Source organism: Crocuta crocuta, unplaced genomic scaffold (assembly GCF_008692635.1).
Source record: "Crocuta crocuta isolate KB4526 unplaced genomic scaffold, BGI_CrCroc_1.0 scaffold193, whole genome shotgun sequence".
NCBI classification, from domain to species: Eukaryota; Metazoa; Chordata; class Mammalia; order Carnivora; family Hyaenidae; genus Crocuta; species Crocuta crocuta.
In genome coordinates this window covers 6,546,775-6,561,973 of record NW_027529624.1, presented here as the reverse complement: position 1 = coordinate 6,561,973, position 15,199 = coordinate 6,546,775, and the positions used below count along the sequence as shown (strand labels likewise).

General features: G+C 49.3%; 1 protein-coding gene across 1 annotated transcript in view; it reads left to right on the top strand.

Moving 5' to 3' along the window:
- The window catches only part of CIMIP4 (ciliary microtubule inner protein 4), a 20,321-nt gene extending 6,068 nt beyond the window's left edge, over window positions 1-14,253 (top strand). The window contains exons 4-7 of the mRNA XM_077761955.1: window positions 2,277-2,719; window positions 4,488-4,632; window positions 13,804-13,914; window positions 14,088-14,253. Coding sequence (XP_077618081.1) covers window positions 2,277-2,719; window positions 4,488-4,632; window positions 13,804-13,914; window positions 14,088-14,185 — 797 coding nt within the window. The 3' untranslated portion in view covers window positions 14,186-14,253. The remainder of the gene's footprint in view (window positions 1-2,276; window positions 2,720-4,487; window positions 4,633-13,803; window positions 13,915-14,087) is intronic.
- Window positions 14,254-15,199: the final 946 nt, after the last annotated feature.

The window sequence follows — 15,199 nt, the reverse complement described above, 5'->3', positions numbered from 1 at the left end:
TCATACGCTGTCTCCACTCTGTTGAGAAGGGTGCCCGGCCCTGGCCTCGGTTGTCCCCAGAGGCTCCCATTTGTTTGCTGGGGCAGAACCAGGACTGGACGTAGGGAAGGCCGCCGGGTCTGGTCTCAGGAACAAGTTCTCCCTCTGCCTTTTGTGTGGATGGCCAAGGAGCAAGAACGAAAACAGCATCTGATTTCACAGGTGGGGGGGTGGGGCAGGAAGGAAGGCAAGCGTTTTCTGCCTCCGCTGCCCTACGGAAGGGTCTGCAGCTCCTCATGGGGGCGGGAAGTGAGAGGGGCTTCCNGGAAAATCTAAATTGCTAAATCCTGCCCCATCAGTCTGAGTCTCCCACCATAACCCAAGGCACAGTGGGGGGTTTTTTAACAGCAAGTTGCAAAGCGGATACATAGAATCTGATCTCCTTTTATAAACAAAAGGGAAGCAAAACTATGTATCCTTCAGGAGGGCTGGAGGAGCTATCTCGAATGTTTTGGAGGGAAGCTCATCAAATGCGTTGACAGTGGTGACCTGGGATTGAAGCCTGGGGAGCAGGGGGTGAGGCCGACTGAGGCTGTGTATGTGGTGGTTGAGGCCGGGGGTGGGGGAAAGGCTCCTTTTCCGTATTTTGCACAGAAAATACAAGGATGAACAAGGGAAGAAAGAATTTATATACTCCTACGCATTATATAGAATGCGTAACACGTTACATAAATCGAGTGTTTTAAGTCACCATCCCCGTGGTTGCAAGATGCCCCGTTACTTATGTGGCTTCCCCGCCCCAAAGAGAAAAACATCGCCGGTTAGACCCGGGCCATCGACTGTCAGATGCGGTCTGATGTCAGAGGTGTGAGCATGAAAAGAAATGACGTGTTATGCTGACGGCGTGCAGTGTCACTCTGGGTCTGACACCCCTCCAGCCCCCTACTCGCTGGCTTACTGCTGGCCTCCACCCCACGTCTCAGATGCACGGGGCTGTCTGGTGGGTGCTGTGGGAGGTCCAGGATTGACCCACCCAAGGCCCCACTTCAGTGAGGCCNNNACTGGGAATTGGGGGTGGGGAAGGAGGAGCCGTTTGGTGGGAGCCAGGGATGGGCGAAGACAAGAAGGAGGGACTGGGAGTCCGGGCCAGAAGGCGCGGCTGCTGGTTGGAGAGCCTGGAAGTGGCTGGGGTGATGCCACCTGAATAGTGAAGACGGCAGAGGGAAGTGGGGGCTGGGGAGCAGCTATGAATGGGGAGCAAAGACCTGGCCCATCCAGCCCCGTGACTGGGCCAGCCAAGGAGAACCTCTGCTGGTTCCCACCGCTGCTGGCTTTCTCCACTGGATCCCTGTGGGATTCAAAGCCAGGAAGAGAACTAATCTACTGGAGCTAGTTCACAAAGCAAAGAGAGGTCAGGGTCACACAGCCGGGGCCTCAAGGCTGACAGCCTGGGGCTGCAGCTGCTCTTGTCAAAAATAATGTGGGTTGATCCTGTCCAGTGGGAGGCGGGAGGCCTGGCCGACTGAACTTCCTTCTTCCTCTGTCTCTCCTGATTTCTCCCCTGTGCTTCTGGCTGCTATGACCGCGCTCTGTCCCCGTCCCTTTGACCGTCCCTTTGATGCAGGCTGGCTGGGCCTGAGGACCCAGCGAGGGGTCTCAAAGGACCAGCCAAGAGGGTCCTTGGCTTCTCACAGGACACGGAAATGAAATGTGAGCCGAGAGGAAGTTGAGAGCAGGGTCTGTTGAAGACGTAGAGAGTGAAGATGCAGACAGAGTGTCTGGGAGACTCAGAAGGGAGAGGGGAGTGAGTCTCGTCTTTGCTTGGGGCCTGGGGTTTTCCTTTAGGACAGTGGTCCCGTGCACATGTCTTCTCAGGCACCCAGGAGCAAGGACAGGTGTTTAGGCGTTTTCTGTAAGGCACTGATATCCTGGAGTGAGGGGTCTGGGTGAGTCTGTCTTGAAAAACGTTCATGTCACTCTTTAGATATTGTCTATTGTGCTGGAAGACTCTGAAGAAGTCATTAAACCCTTGACCTTTACAAGGAGGGCATACACTATCTGTAAGGTGTGGATAAGGCTGCGCACAGTTCCCAGCATGAACAGAAGCAGGAAAAGGAGCAGAAAAAGCAGTTTCTCATGGGGTTCCTTCAGTTCTCTGCCTCGCCTTTATCTGCTCCAGGTCTCTGAGGCTCCGTGTCTGTCTCTTCCTCCTCCTTGCCTCATCACTGTCTCCCTTTCTGTCCCCTACTTTGCATTTATCTCTTTCCTTCCCTCCCTCCCGCTCTCCCCCTATTCAGGTACAACCTCTATGGCCAGGGCCCATCTGAACAGCAAGGAAAGCCAGCAGGACACGGACTCCTGGAGAACTGCCCTCAGCCCTTTGGACACCCCCAAGTTCAAGTACCAGGCCCCCGTCTCCCCACAGGAGACCCTGTACCGGGGATGCAGCCCCCTAAGGCAGCCCCACTCTGAGGAGGTCCAGCCCACACCCTCAACGGCCATCAGTAGGGGTTCTCTGTCCTCGGGGAAGGACTCACAGTGTGGGTCCCTGAAGAACGGAGGCTACAGACCCTCCTCGAGGGAGAGCAGGGCTTCTATCCAAGAGGAGGCTCAGCTGTGCCAGGGACCGAAGGAAGGTCCCAACATGGGAGCCCGGGACCAGAAGAGCAGCGTCATTCCCAACAACATTCGTCACAAGTTTGGGAGCAAGATGGTGGACGAGCTGATCTCTGAGGAGCAGGTATCAGAGCGGGCACAGGAGGCTGAGGGCAGCAGATGGGTTATGCGTGGAGACTTATGAGGACCCCCAAGGAGCCTGCTGTCAAGTACAGAGTCCCTACAATAATATCATTGATGACAGTGATGTTGACTGTGCCCTTGCGATGTGCCAGGCACTGAGCAGTTTAAAGTCTTCATGCACAACTCATTTGATCTTCCCGGCAAGGCAGGTACTATTGTTACCACCAGCATATGGATAAGGAGCCCAAGGCTTAGAGGCGTTACCTAAGTTCACCAAACTCAACCAGTTCTATAGGATAAGAATCCAAACTGGGCTATCATGGTCTGGCCTTTACAGACCTTGCAGTGAGAAGTCTGGCTTTTGGATCAGATGCTTTTAACTTGAACAAGTCTCCTGAAGGAGACAACGTTGAGTGGATGGATGGCATTGACTGGGAATCAGAAGATTTGGGTTTGAATCCTGGCTCTGCCCCCAAATGCTAGGTGATGTTGGATAAGTTACTTCCCCTCTCTGGGCTCTAGTCCCTACATCTGTAAAGTGAGGCAGTTGGGCTACACCAGGTTGGCAAAGGCATGGCATGCATGCCACAACTTCCATGTCCTGCACATGGCAGACATCACTAGTCGATGCCGGCATTGCCACAACATGGCAGACATCACTAGTTGATGCCAGCACTGTTCCCCACCTGATACACCATTCGGTGGGGTCCCTACGGATCAGCTGAAAGTTGAGACAAACGCGAAGCGTCTCGTCAAACGCGAAGCGTTCTTCCTGCTCTGGCATCTTGACAGATATTTTCAAAGCCATCGTCTCAACCCTCACAGCGACTACCTTGTGCGAGTTATGGCTTCTTTTTGAACAGATGGTACAAGAGAAGTTCAGAGAGGTGACCCGAGCTGCTTAGGGTCTCAATGAGCAAGCAGAATCCCTAGGATCACAAAGGCTGTGGGCTGGGTCCCCCCTCTACTTTGTCATCATAAGGTGTGGTGACCACACCCACCTGCTAGTTTGGGAAGTCACAATCCCAAATGTCCTGTCCCATTTGGAGGCCCTTGTCCCAGCTTAGGGCTGGCTCTGTGATCACTGTCTGTCACTGCCCCTCTCGGCCTTGGAATGGTGTCATTTCTCCCTTTGGTCATCATTGTCCTGGGCTTGAATCAAGAGATCTGGTTTTTCTGTCTGGCTTTGACACAAGTGTCCCAGAGCCAGCAAATATCAGAGCTGGAGGCCACCTCAATGACCATCTACTTTGGCCCCCACCCCCATTTTACAAGTAGGGAAACTGAGGCCCAGAGAGGCGCAGACACTCGCCCAATGTCAGTAGCTGGGTCATGGCAGAACTGGGATACACACCCCCATTTCCTGGTTCCTCAGCCAGTCTGAGCCTCGGTTCCCCACTGGTACAGGAAGGAGCTGGCCCTGATGAAATCTCAGCAGCCACCCAAGCTGCCCTAGGTGACAGCTGGGTTCTAGAGAAAAATCAGGGCTCTGAGTGCTCTCAGACCTCTCCTGACGGTGTATACACTAGGTGCTCAAAGCAGGGAAGAGGCTCTATGATCATTACCTGCTCCGATGCCCGTGTGGCATGTGGGGAGGTGTGAGCGGTGGAGGCCTTCAGCTCTCCCAGCCCCTGGCCCTGGGCCTGGTTGGAGGCTGCAGGGTAGGGGTGGGCTAAGAGGTGGCGAGGGCAGGGTGAGAGGGAGGAGGAGTTGGAGGAGGGTAGGGGGCTGACCCTGCTTCCCTTGTCTCTTCCTTGCTTGTCACACAGGCTCAGAGGGCCATCGACGAAGCCTCTGAGGGCCAGAAGAGTGCCATCTCGGGGTCCAGCAGGACCCAGAAACCCATGGAAATGAACTCCATCTTCTCAGAGTACTACAATCTGGGCTACAACACGCGGTCAAACTTGTTTCAAGGTCAGGCTCCAGGGCAAGGGTGGAGGCCGTCAGCAACTGTGGTGCCCAAGGCATTGGGTAGGGAAGGCCTTTGGGGTGTTCGCCCCTTCCTGGACCCCTATGGGGTCTGAGACCCAGGACTCATTCCCAGGGACACTCATTTCACCGTCACCAAGGGCCTTCCCCGGGCCAGGCCCCGTGCCGCGTGCTGGGAATGTCCCGGCTCCAGCAATCTGTCCTCACCATGCGGAAAACCCATCCCCGTTGGCAAATAGCTGGCACTCCCTCAGACACCTCTGGCTGTCATAATCTGTGTCCTAATTTGGTCACAGGGAGGACAATATCAGGCTTTCTAGGTTCAAAGCTCAGCCCTGCCACTCCCTGGGTGTGGCCTCAGGCAAGATCCTTCACCTCTTTTGGCTTTGGTCACCTTCTTGGCATCGTGGGGGGTAACAATGAAAACGTGGCCCTCGGTGGGTCAGCGACAGGATTCTGAATTGCGGCTTGAAGCCGCTTGGCCTGGGGCTCCGAGTGAGTAGCTGGCAGGCCATTAGTTTTCCTTCCCTGAGAGGGTGGTGGCATTGCCTGGGGGAAAGGACCGGCTGGAGATGCAGACATCTTTACAGTGTTCCCTGCCGGGCCGCCACCGTCCTGTTTGCTTAGGGGCAAGAATGATTAGCTCATTTCACAGGTGCATCAGAAAGTTCGCCCAAGACCACTCAGTCGTAGGTGGTGGGTCGGGGCTCAGATCCATGTTTTCTTTCCGCCTCCAAAGCCCCAGAGTCTTTCCTCGGCTCGAGGGTCACCTCCCCGCTGTGACCCTGTGCCCAAGGGTTAACAGAATGCTCAGATGAAGGTCCACGGCCATCGTGCAAGGCGCTTCTCTCTGCCCCCACGTTCGAGTTCAGCCTTGTTGCAAAATACGACCTCTGTCCGGTCCTCTTCTTTCATCCTTCCGTCACACCAGGACCTCTCCAGTGTCCCCAGAGCCTGGCAGACCTCCTTGCCTGGCTCAGATCCCCATCACCCAAGGAACCAGACAGCCACTGGAAGCCTTTCTGGCTTTTTCTTTGAGCTTAGAGACGGGGTGGTGCTGAGGGGGAGAGAGAGAAGACAGCTCAGATTGTCCTCTTTTCGGGGCCTCTGGGTTCCTGCCTTCCATGTGTCTCCGTAACGATAATCACCCATCAGCACACACACCCTTGTAGGGTAAGGTCCACACAAAGGGAAAAGCACTGTGTGCCCATCACCAGCCCGAGAGACACAGCCTTAGCACGGCTGGTGCGAGAGCCTGCTCAAACCAGCTGACACCAGCTCACAAGGGTCCGTTGTTAAAGTTTCCTTAACTGATTGGCATCGCAATGCTATTTTACAGTGAACCATCGTAGTATTTATACTCCAGAAATCGGCCAGGCGCGGTCAGGTTGGGCTTCACCTTTAGCACCAACTGCCGGTGAGTTTCGCCCGGGTGTCCCTTTCGTTTCCACTCCCTCTGTCTGCCTCACGCTAGCGGTTCCAGGTTGTGGTTGAACAAGAGTGAGGGAGAGGAGGGGGCGCCTGGCTGGCTCTGTCAGTTAGGCGACCGACTCTTGATTTCGGCTCAGGTCGTGACCTCACAGTTCGTGGGTTCGAGCCCGGCAATCGAGCTCTGCACTGATAGTCAGGAGCCTGCTTGGAATTCTCTCTCTCTCTCTCTCTCTCTCCCCCCCTCTGTCTCTCTGTCCCTCTACCACTCATGCTTTCTCTCTCAAAATAAATAAACTTGAGAGAGAGAGAGGGAGAGAGAGAGATCAGAAAGGCAAAGGGTTGGGTGGGGAAGGCCACCAGAAAGTCTTTTCTCTTGAGGGATTGGGAAGCCAGGGGAGGGAGAATCTCAGGCAGGAGAAACGACAGTTTTGTGACTTAAGTTGGAGGACCATTCTGCTTGTCATTGAGGACTAGTTCAGGGTTGTTGGGGCAGAAACAGGAAGACCAGTGAGGAATTGACTGTAAAAATCCAGGTGGGGCAGATGATGGTGGCCTGGTCTAGGGAGCAGGGCTTGGGACCCTGCACAACCCTAGAGGCACCATTGTGCAATATGGCGGCCCAGGGAGATAATGATGAAGGTGGTCTGATGTAGCAGGCTTCTGGGTATCTGTAAGCTAGAGCATACAGGGTATGCTAATCAATGGATTTGGGGTGGAGGAGAGAGGAATTAAGGATGATTTCAAGATTTTGATGTGAAAATCTGGGAGGCTGAAATTAATATTTCCCAAGAGAGAAGGTTCCAGAAAGACCGGGTTGAAGAAATTCTACCCCATGTGAGTCTTAAAGAAAATCTTTCACATAGTCTTCTAAGATATTTAGTTTCGCTTTTCACATTGAAATCTTTAATCCACCTGGAGTCGATTTCTGTTGTGAGTGAGAAGTAGGGATTCCTGTTTAATTCTTCCTTTATGTGGATTCCCAATTCCCCTAATACCTTTTACTGAGTCGTCCCCCCTCTTCCCCCAATGGCACCACTGGTATTCACCAAACGTCCACATGTGCTGGGATCAGTTTCCAGGCCCTCCGTTCTGCCCACTGTCTAATGTTATGCTTTTTTAAAAAAANGGTGGTGGGTCGGGGCTCAGATCCATGTTTTCTTTCCGCCTCCAAAGCCCCAGAGTCTTTCCTCGGCTCGAGGGTCACCTCCCCACTGTGACCCTGTGCCCAAGGGTTAACNAGCACAGAGCCCAATGCAGGGCTTGAACTCACGAACCACGAGATCATGACCTGAGCCTGAGCCAAAGTCAACCACTTCACCGACTGAGCCACCCAGGCGCTTCAAATGTTATGCTTTTGGGGCGCCTGGGTGGCTTAGTCGGTTAAGCGTCNAAAAAAAATAAAAAACGCACAAAAAAATCAAATGTTATGCTTTTAATGACCAAGTATTAGAGGTAGTCCAGTCTCCGGCTGGGCAGATACCAGCCTCCCTCTCTAGCACCACCAGCAGCATTAATGCCTTGGCTTTTCTAGGTCCTTGATTCCTCCACAGAGATTTTATTTTTATTTAAAAAAAATTTTAATGTTTTATTTATTATTGAGAGAGAGAGATAGAGACAGCGTGGGCAGGGAAGAGTCAGGGAATCACAGAATCCAAAAATAGGCTCCAGGCTCTGAGCTAGCTGTGAGCACAGAGTCCGACACGGGGCTTGAACCCACGAACTGTGAGATCATGACCTGGGAGGAAGTCAGACGCTTAACTGACTGAGCCACCCAAGCGCCCCTCCACAAAGATTTTAGAAATAACTTATCAATTTCTACAAAAAACAAAAGCCCTGTTGAGATCTTAGCTGGAAGTATGTTGAATCTATAGCTCAGATTAGGGGCAATGATCTGCTTTGTGATAAGGAATTTTCCAATCCGTGAATATGATAGGCAGGTTCATTAATGTAAATCTTTCAGCAACTGTAAATAACAATTGATATATTGTTTTCTATAAGGACTAGGTAGTTTTTTGGTTAGTTTTCTTTAGAAAACCTTTTCCTTTGCTGCTTCTTACAGATGGTATCTTTTTTAAAATTACGTTTTCTAACTTTGCTGCTTGTATCCACAGATGTAGTTTTTACTTCTGCATATTAGTCCTTTGTCCTGAAGCCTTGCTTGGCTTGCTTATTAATTCCAGTAATTTTAAGGTTCTTTGGGGCTTCTTTTTAATAATACTATTGGCTACTTTTATGCACAACATATAACCTGTGCCATCAGGGGCAGCTCTAAGTACTTTATACACATTTTATTTTCTATTTTTTTAAACATCTTTAAAAATGTGTATTTTTGAGAGAAAGACAGAGTGCGAGCAGAGGAGGGGCAGAGAGAGAGGGAGACACAGAATCCAAAGCAGGCTCCAGGCTCTGAGCTGTCAGCACAGAGCCCAACGCGGGGCTCGAACTCATGAGCCGCGAGATCATGACCTGAACCGAAGTCAGATACTCAACAGACTGGGCCACCCAGGCGCCCCTCTGATTTTTTAATATTCAACCAAATGTGTCTTCCTGCATTTAAACAAGCATAGATCCACTTTCCTTTTGAATTGTGAAAGCTGCCATCCATGTAGAAAAGGGTGTGAAACCGAGGTGTGCAGTTTAAAGCATAGTAAAAGCCCCTCCCCTGCCACTTGCCCTGTTCCGGTCGGTGCTTCTCTCCCTGCACTGCCTGCCTTTTGTTAACAGCACCCCTGCTTTTCTCTGTAGCGTTAGCCCCTGTGTGTGAACCCCTCGGCAACGGTAGATAGACTGGTCTGGGCAGAGCTCGCAGAGAAGGTGACGTCTGGGTGGGAGACCCTGAGGAGGGGAGCAGGTCAGCCTATGGGTTCCTGGGGAAGAACAGTCAGGCAGAGGGACCCGATGGGGACACTGGCCCTTCCTGGCCTCGTTACTGGGAGCCATTGTAGGGTTTTGTACAGAGGAGTTACTTATGTTTCAAGGGACCCATCTGGCTGTTCCGCTGAGTCTGGACAGAACACAGTGAGACATGAGAAGAAGCAGGGAGGCCGTGGAGGATGATCAGATGAGAGTAGGATTTATTTTAAGTGGTACCAGGCTGGCTCTAATCTCCTCTAATCTAATCTCCACTCACCCACCCCTGGGCCACAGAGCACCCTTGTCTGTGGAAGGAAGGCTGGGCTGGACGCTCTCTGCCCTGCCACGTCAGGCCGGTGCCTTTTGCTCCCAGCTCTCATACCCCCCAGATTCTCAGGCTATACATCAAGCTCCCCAAGTGACCGCACTGCGGAGCCTCTAATTAGATTTTTTTTTAAATGTTTTATTTATTTTTAGGAGAGAGAGAGAGAGACCGCGTGAGCAGGGGAGGGTCAGAGAGAGAGGGAGTCACAGACTGAAACAGGCTCCAGGCTCTGAGCTGGCAGTCAGCACAGAGCCCGACGCGGGGCTCGAACCCACGAACCGCGAGATCATGACCTGAGCGAAAGTCGGACGCTTAACCGACTAAGCCACCCAGGCGCCCCTCTAATTAGATTTAACAGGAGAGGCAGGCACTACCTTGGGTTTGGAGGTGAGGAGGGGTGACTCAACACATAGGAAGCCAAGGATCAAAATAATGCTAGCTAGTTTCCAAATCAGACCATTTCACAGCTCGACGCTAGTATGTTTCCCCGGAAGGCCTGCCTTTTTATTTTTTATTTTTTAAATATTTTATTTTTGAGAGACAGAGAGAGAAAGCGAAGAGAGAGAGAGAGCGCACTCATGAACCGCCAGATCATGACCTGAGCTGGTCAGACACTCAACCAACTGAGCCACCCAGGCGCCCCCCTCTGGCAGATTTTTAGATGCCTACTAGAAATTTCCATCCAGAGGAGTCGGCTTCCTTCACAGCTTGCTTTGATTTCTGATCTCTCTCATCTTTAGACCTTCAGTTCAAATTAATTTTCCTTCCTTCTCTCTCTCTCTCTCTCTTTCTTTCTTTCTTTCTTTCTTTCTTTCTTTCTTTCTTTCTTTCCTCTTCCTTCCTTCCTTCCTTCCTTCCTTCCTTCCTTCCTTCCTTCCTTCCTTCCTTCCTTTCTTTCTTTCTTTCTTTCTTTCTTTCTTTCTTTCTATTCCTTCCTTTCTTGTTTCTTCTTTTTTTCTCTTTTTTTATCCCTTCTTTCCTTCCTTTCTTCCTCCCTCCTTCCCTCCCTTTTTAAAGATTTTATTTTTAAGTAATCTCTATACCCAACATGAGGCTACAACTTAACAACCCTGACATCAAGATTTGCACACTCTACCCTCTGAGCCCGCCAGGCACCCTTTCAGTCCAAATTTCTAACAATAACATTCTGTCATGTGAGCATCTAAAGTCACAAACACCAAGAGTGTCTAAAACAGTGGCTTTCTGGCTGGATGGCGTTGTCATTAGTGAAAGTGGCCTGACGTGGTTTCTGTCCTTTGAAATTGTTGACACTTGCTTTATGGCCCAGTGGACAGTCAATTTTTGTAGATGATCAATATGTGTTTGAAACAATCTCTTGGGTTCAGGCTTCTGTGTTTGTCGAATAGAGCAGGCTTGTTAAATATTCCTATACAAGTCTCTGGTTTCTTCTTTATATTCTTGCTTGATCTATTAATTACTAAAGATGTATCTTTAGATCTTTCCCTAGGACAGCAGATTTGGCAATTTCTCCCCGAGGCTCTGGCAACTTTGCTTTATCTATTTCAAGATTATTCTAATGCAGCAAGTTTAGAACTACTACATCATCTGAGTGAATCGCAGCGGTTTTTCATTTATCTCATATTTTCGTCTCGCGATGCCTTTGCCTTACAGTCTGTTTGTCTGATATCAGTAGAACGTGACCAGATTGCTCTTGGTTAGTACATGTTTGGTACATCTTTTTCTATGTTTCCATGTTTATCCTTTATCTGTGTCCTTTTTATTTTTTAAAGTATGCTTTACATAATATATATTTGGAAAATATTTTCTGTAGTCTGATCATGTTTTTTAACTAATGGGACTTAATCTATTTATATATATATATTTTNCGAGATCATGACCTAAGCGAAAGTCGGACGCTCAACCGACTAAGCCACCCAGGCGCCCCTCTATTTATATTTATACGAACCTCTGAAGCATTTAGAGTTTTTCCTATGACCTTATTTTGTGTTTTCTTTTGGCGATGGTTTTTCCCCTCCTCCCTTTCTTGTTTTGCATTTGAGTCAGGTTTCTTTTTTTCTGATTTATGTCTTTAATCTTCCTATTTTTTTGTGGTTACTTTTGACATTTTTACATGTATAGCTAATACATTAGATTTAATAAAGATATTTAGGCTTTCCCAAGTCATATAAGGACATAAACAGGCTTCCATCCTAATGTCTCTGTCCCATCTCAGCTTCCATGTTGTTAGGTTATAGAATTTTAATTCTACAGAAGCAAAGTAGTTTAAGCTGAGGAATCTGAAGACACAGAGTCTGGGTTTGGGCCCTAGAGCTTTTACTGACCAGCTGTGTGACGTTAGACAAATGACTTAAACTTTCTGTGTTTCTGTGACTTCAACATTAAGAGGGGGGTAATAATAATGGGGGCGCCTGGGTGGCTTAGTTGGTTAAGCGTCCGACTTTCGCTTGGGTCATGATCTCGCGGTTCGTGGGTTCGAGCCCCGCGTCGGGCTCTGTGCTGACTGCCAGCTCAGAGCCTGGAGCCTGTTTCAGAGTCTGTGTCTCCCTCTCTCTCTGACCCTCCCCTGCTCACGCTGTCTTTCTCTCTCTCTCCTAGAAATAAATAAAAAAAAAAAAAGAGGGGGGTAATAATCATACCTACTTCTCAGGGCTGTTGAGAAGATTCAATGCGTAAGTTCTGTAAAGTTCTGAGAACTGTGTGCTTGGCTTATAATACATCTTCAAAGGTGGTTAGAGATCATTGTCATTATTTTACCCCATAAATTATAACCCATGTATATTATGTGTAATTTATGTATGTATGTGTATATATACATGTAGACTGATGTAAACATACGTCGATTTATGGTCACTTCATATGTATATATATATTTAAGTTTGTATATATGTTCTTACATACATAAATTTATTTATTATGAGAGAGAGAGAGTATGGGGGAGGGGCAGAGAGAGCGGGAGAGAGAGAATCCCAAGCAGGCTTCACACAGTCAGTGCAGAGCTGGATGCGGGGCTCAAACTCATGAACCATGAGATGAACCTCAGCCAAAATCAAGAATCTGTCACTTAACTAGTTGAGCCACCCAGATGCTGCAGCTTATGGCTACTTCTAAGATTTTTTTTGTCTCTGGTATTTTACGTCTTCCTTGGATGTGCATAGCTAAAGAACTTTTATGTATGCCAATTGGGGTGCGCGCGCGCGCGCACACACACACACACACACATGAAGTGCCCATAAATGGGTTATAATTTATGGGGTAAAATAATGACTGATTCTTGAATCTAAGGATTCATCTATTTCACCAGCTCTGGAAAACTTCTAGCTCTATCTTCCACATGTTGCCTCTCCCTGTTATGTCCAGTTCCCCCTTCAGAACTCCAGTTAGACATATATTAGGCTTTCTCATTAAACCTTCATCTTCACCACGTTTTCATATTTCCCTCATCATTTCCCCCTCTCTGTGCTGCATTCTAGTTAATTTCTTTAGTTATATCTTCCTGTTGACTATTTTTTCTTAGCTGCACCTAATCTACTATTTTCCCTGTTCCCTGATTTTGCTTTAAAAATTTTTCTTTTTACTGTTTACTTAGTTTTTGAGAGCAAGAGTGGGGAAGAGGGCAGAGAGAGAGAGAGAGAGAGACAGAATCTGAAGCAGGAGGCTCCAGGTTCTGAGCTGTCAACACAGAGACTGATGCTGGGCTCGAACCCACGAACCGTGAGACCATGACCTGAGCTGAAGTTGGACGCTTAACCGACTGAGCCACCCAAGTGCCCCCACCCTGAATTTGCTTTTAAACATTCTGATGCTAATTTTCAAACTTAAAAGAAGAGAGAACAATTAAATGACTATATGTTGCACTCTTAATCCCACTTTGACAATTCTTCTGGCCAATCTTGTTCCACCTTTTCTCCCATGCAGCCATCTGCCTGCCCTGCAGTATTTCAAAGCCAATCCCAGACTCCTGATCATCCATCGAACTTATTTTTCAATTATTATATGTTTCATTTTCTGAGATCTCATTTGCGTCTTTTACTAATCTGTTCTTTCTGGGTAGTTTCTTTGTCTTTGCTTGTACCTTTTGTGTCTCGTGACTTGAAACATTAAATACATTTATTTCCTATTTTGTAACCAACCATTTGAATCCTTGCTATCTTTGGGGATTTGGTCCTCTGTTTGGGGTTTCTTCTCTCTCTTGATCATGGTAACTTATTTCTTTGTGTGTGTTTTAACTGTACACATAGAAATACATTTTCTGAAAAGAGATGTTAATTGCCCCGTGCCAGATACTCCAATGAATCTCCAGTAATGTAATCTTCCCAGTCTTGCAAGAAAATGTTATTCCTTTGGATAGATGAAGAGACCAAAGCTCTGAGAGGTTAAATACTTGTCTGAAGCCACACTGTTCATTAATGGCAGAGCTGGTGTTTGAACGCAGGCCTGCCTCTCCGTACCCTTGCCCTCCCACAGTCCACCATGCATAGGGGAAACTGACACCCAGGTATGGATCCTTGAGTGCCTGACCTCCATTGACTTGGGGCTTCTGGGGATCTCTTCATGGGGTTTTACAGGGGCCCCCGAGGAGACGACGAGCCTTATGAAGGCCTCCTACACCCCAGAGGTGATTGAGAGATCTGTGAGGGACTTAGAGCACTGGCATGGCAGGAAGACGGATGATCTGGGTATGTGCGGGGCTGGGGTGAGGGAGGCGGGGTGTGTTGGCCCCAAGGTTCGGAGAGAAACCACAGCAACAGGTAGAGCTCTGGGGCGGGCCAGGCATGGATCACCGCTGGGCCCTGGACACTCCAGAGATCCTCTGGGTGATCTGACCTGGCCCCTTCCCTGCTCTCTGCAGGAAGGTGGCACCAGAAAAATGCTATGAATGTGAACTTACAGAAAGCATTGGATGAGAAGTACGGAGAGAAGCGCAAAAGCAGGGGCTCCAAGTACTAGATACGACTGAGAAGAGGTGCCCTCCACTCTGAGAAATCGTTAACAATAAAGAAAGACACACATCTGAATGTTCTTTTTTTGATGACTGCCCTTCACGTTGGGGTGGGGGCTGATGTGAGGTGCTGGGGAGATCAGCTGGGGGAGGAGAGAAGCCCCGAGGGCCCAAACTCACCCTTGACCTTTCCCCTAGACATACACCCCTTCCCTCATAATTCCAGGGCAGGATGTGGGAGCTGAGAGGTGCCTGGCTCCTCCCCCATGCCCCGTGGGAGGGGCCTCACAGTGGACTCTGTGGGAACTTACCTTGCATGCCTTCCTTAGCTGAACCCCAATTATTTCCAGACACCCATCCCTCCCCCAGGAGCCCACGGACTTCAGAAGAATCAGGCATGCTCCTCCTCCAATGCAGGGGTGGGTTTGATTGGTCTCAGGGTAATTCTTGCCCCAGTCCTTACACACACAAACTGATTGGTTCAGAAATGGGTGTATGACTCGGTTTGGGCCAATGAGATGCAAGGAGAGATGTGAGTGTGTGGAGCCTTCTGGGAAATTCTTTTCTCTGCTGGGAGAGCTGGGGAGCATCCCTTTCTCTTGCTGTGTTGAGGGAGGAAGACGCAGGGCAGACCGCGGCTGGCAGACAGTCTGGGAGCAGAGGAATCACAATGTGGGTTGTCCGTGACCTCGCTGAGCCGTCCCATCCACCCTGCCGGAGGCCGCCACCTCTGGGCTTCATATCATTGGAGTCTGGGCAACTTTGCATTGTTTAAAGCCAAAGTCATCCTTAACCAGTCATGATCCCCGGGAATTAGGTTCCCAGGGAAGAGACCCCCAGAGATGCGGTTCCAGGTTATAGAGTCATGTCTACCAGCTGATCATGAAGGATTTTTTTGTTTTAAACCTGGTGGGTCCCCAAGCCAACAGCACACCCCACCCCTCAGGTCACTGACATGCACACTCTATTACTTGCCGTGTTATTATTTGCTGTGTTCCAAACCACCCTCAAACCTTAAAACA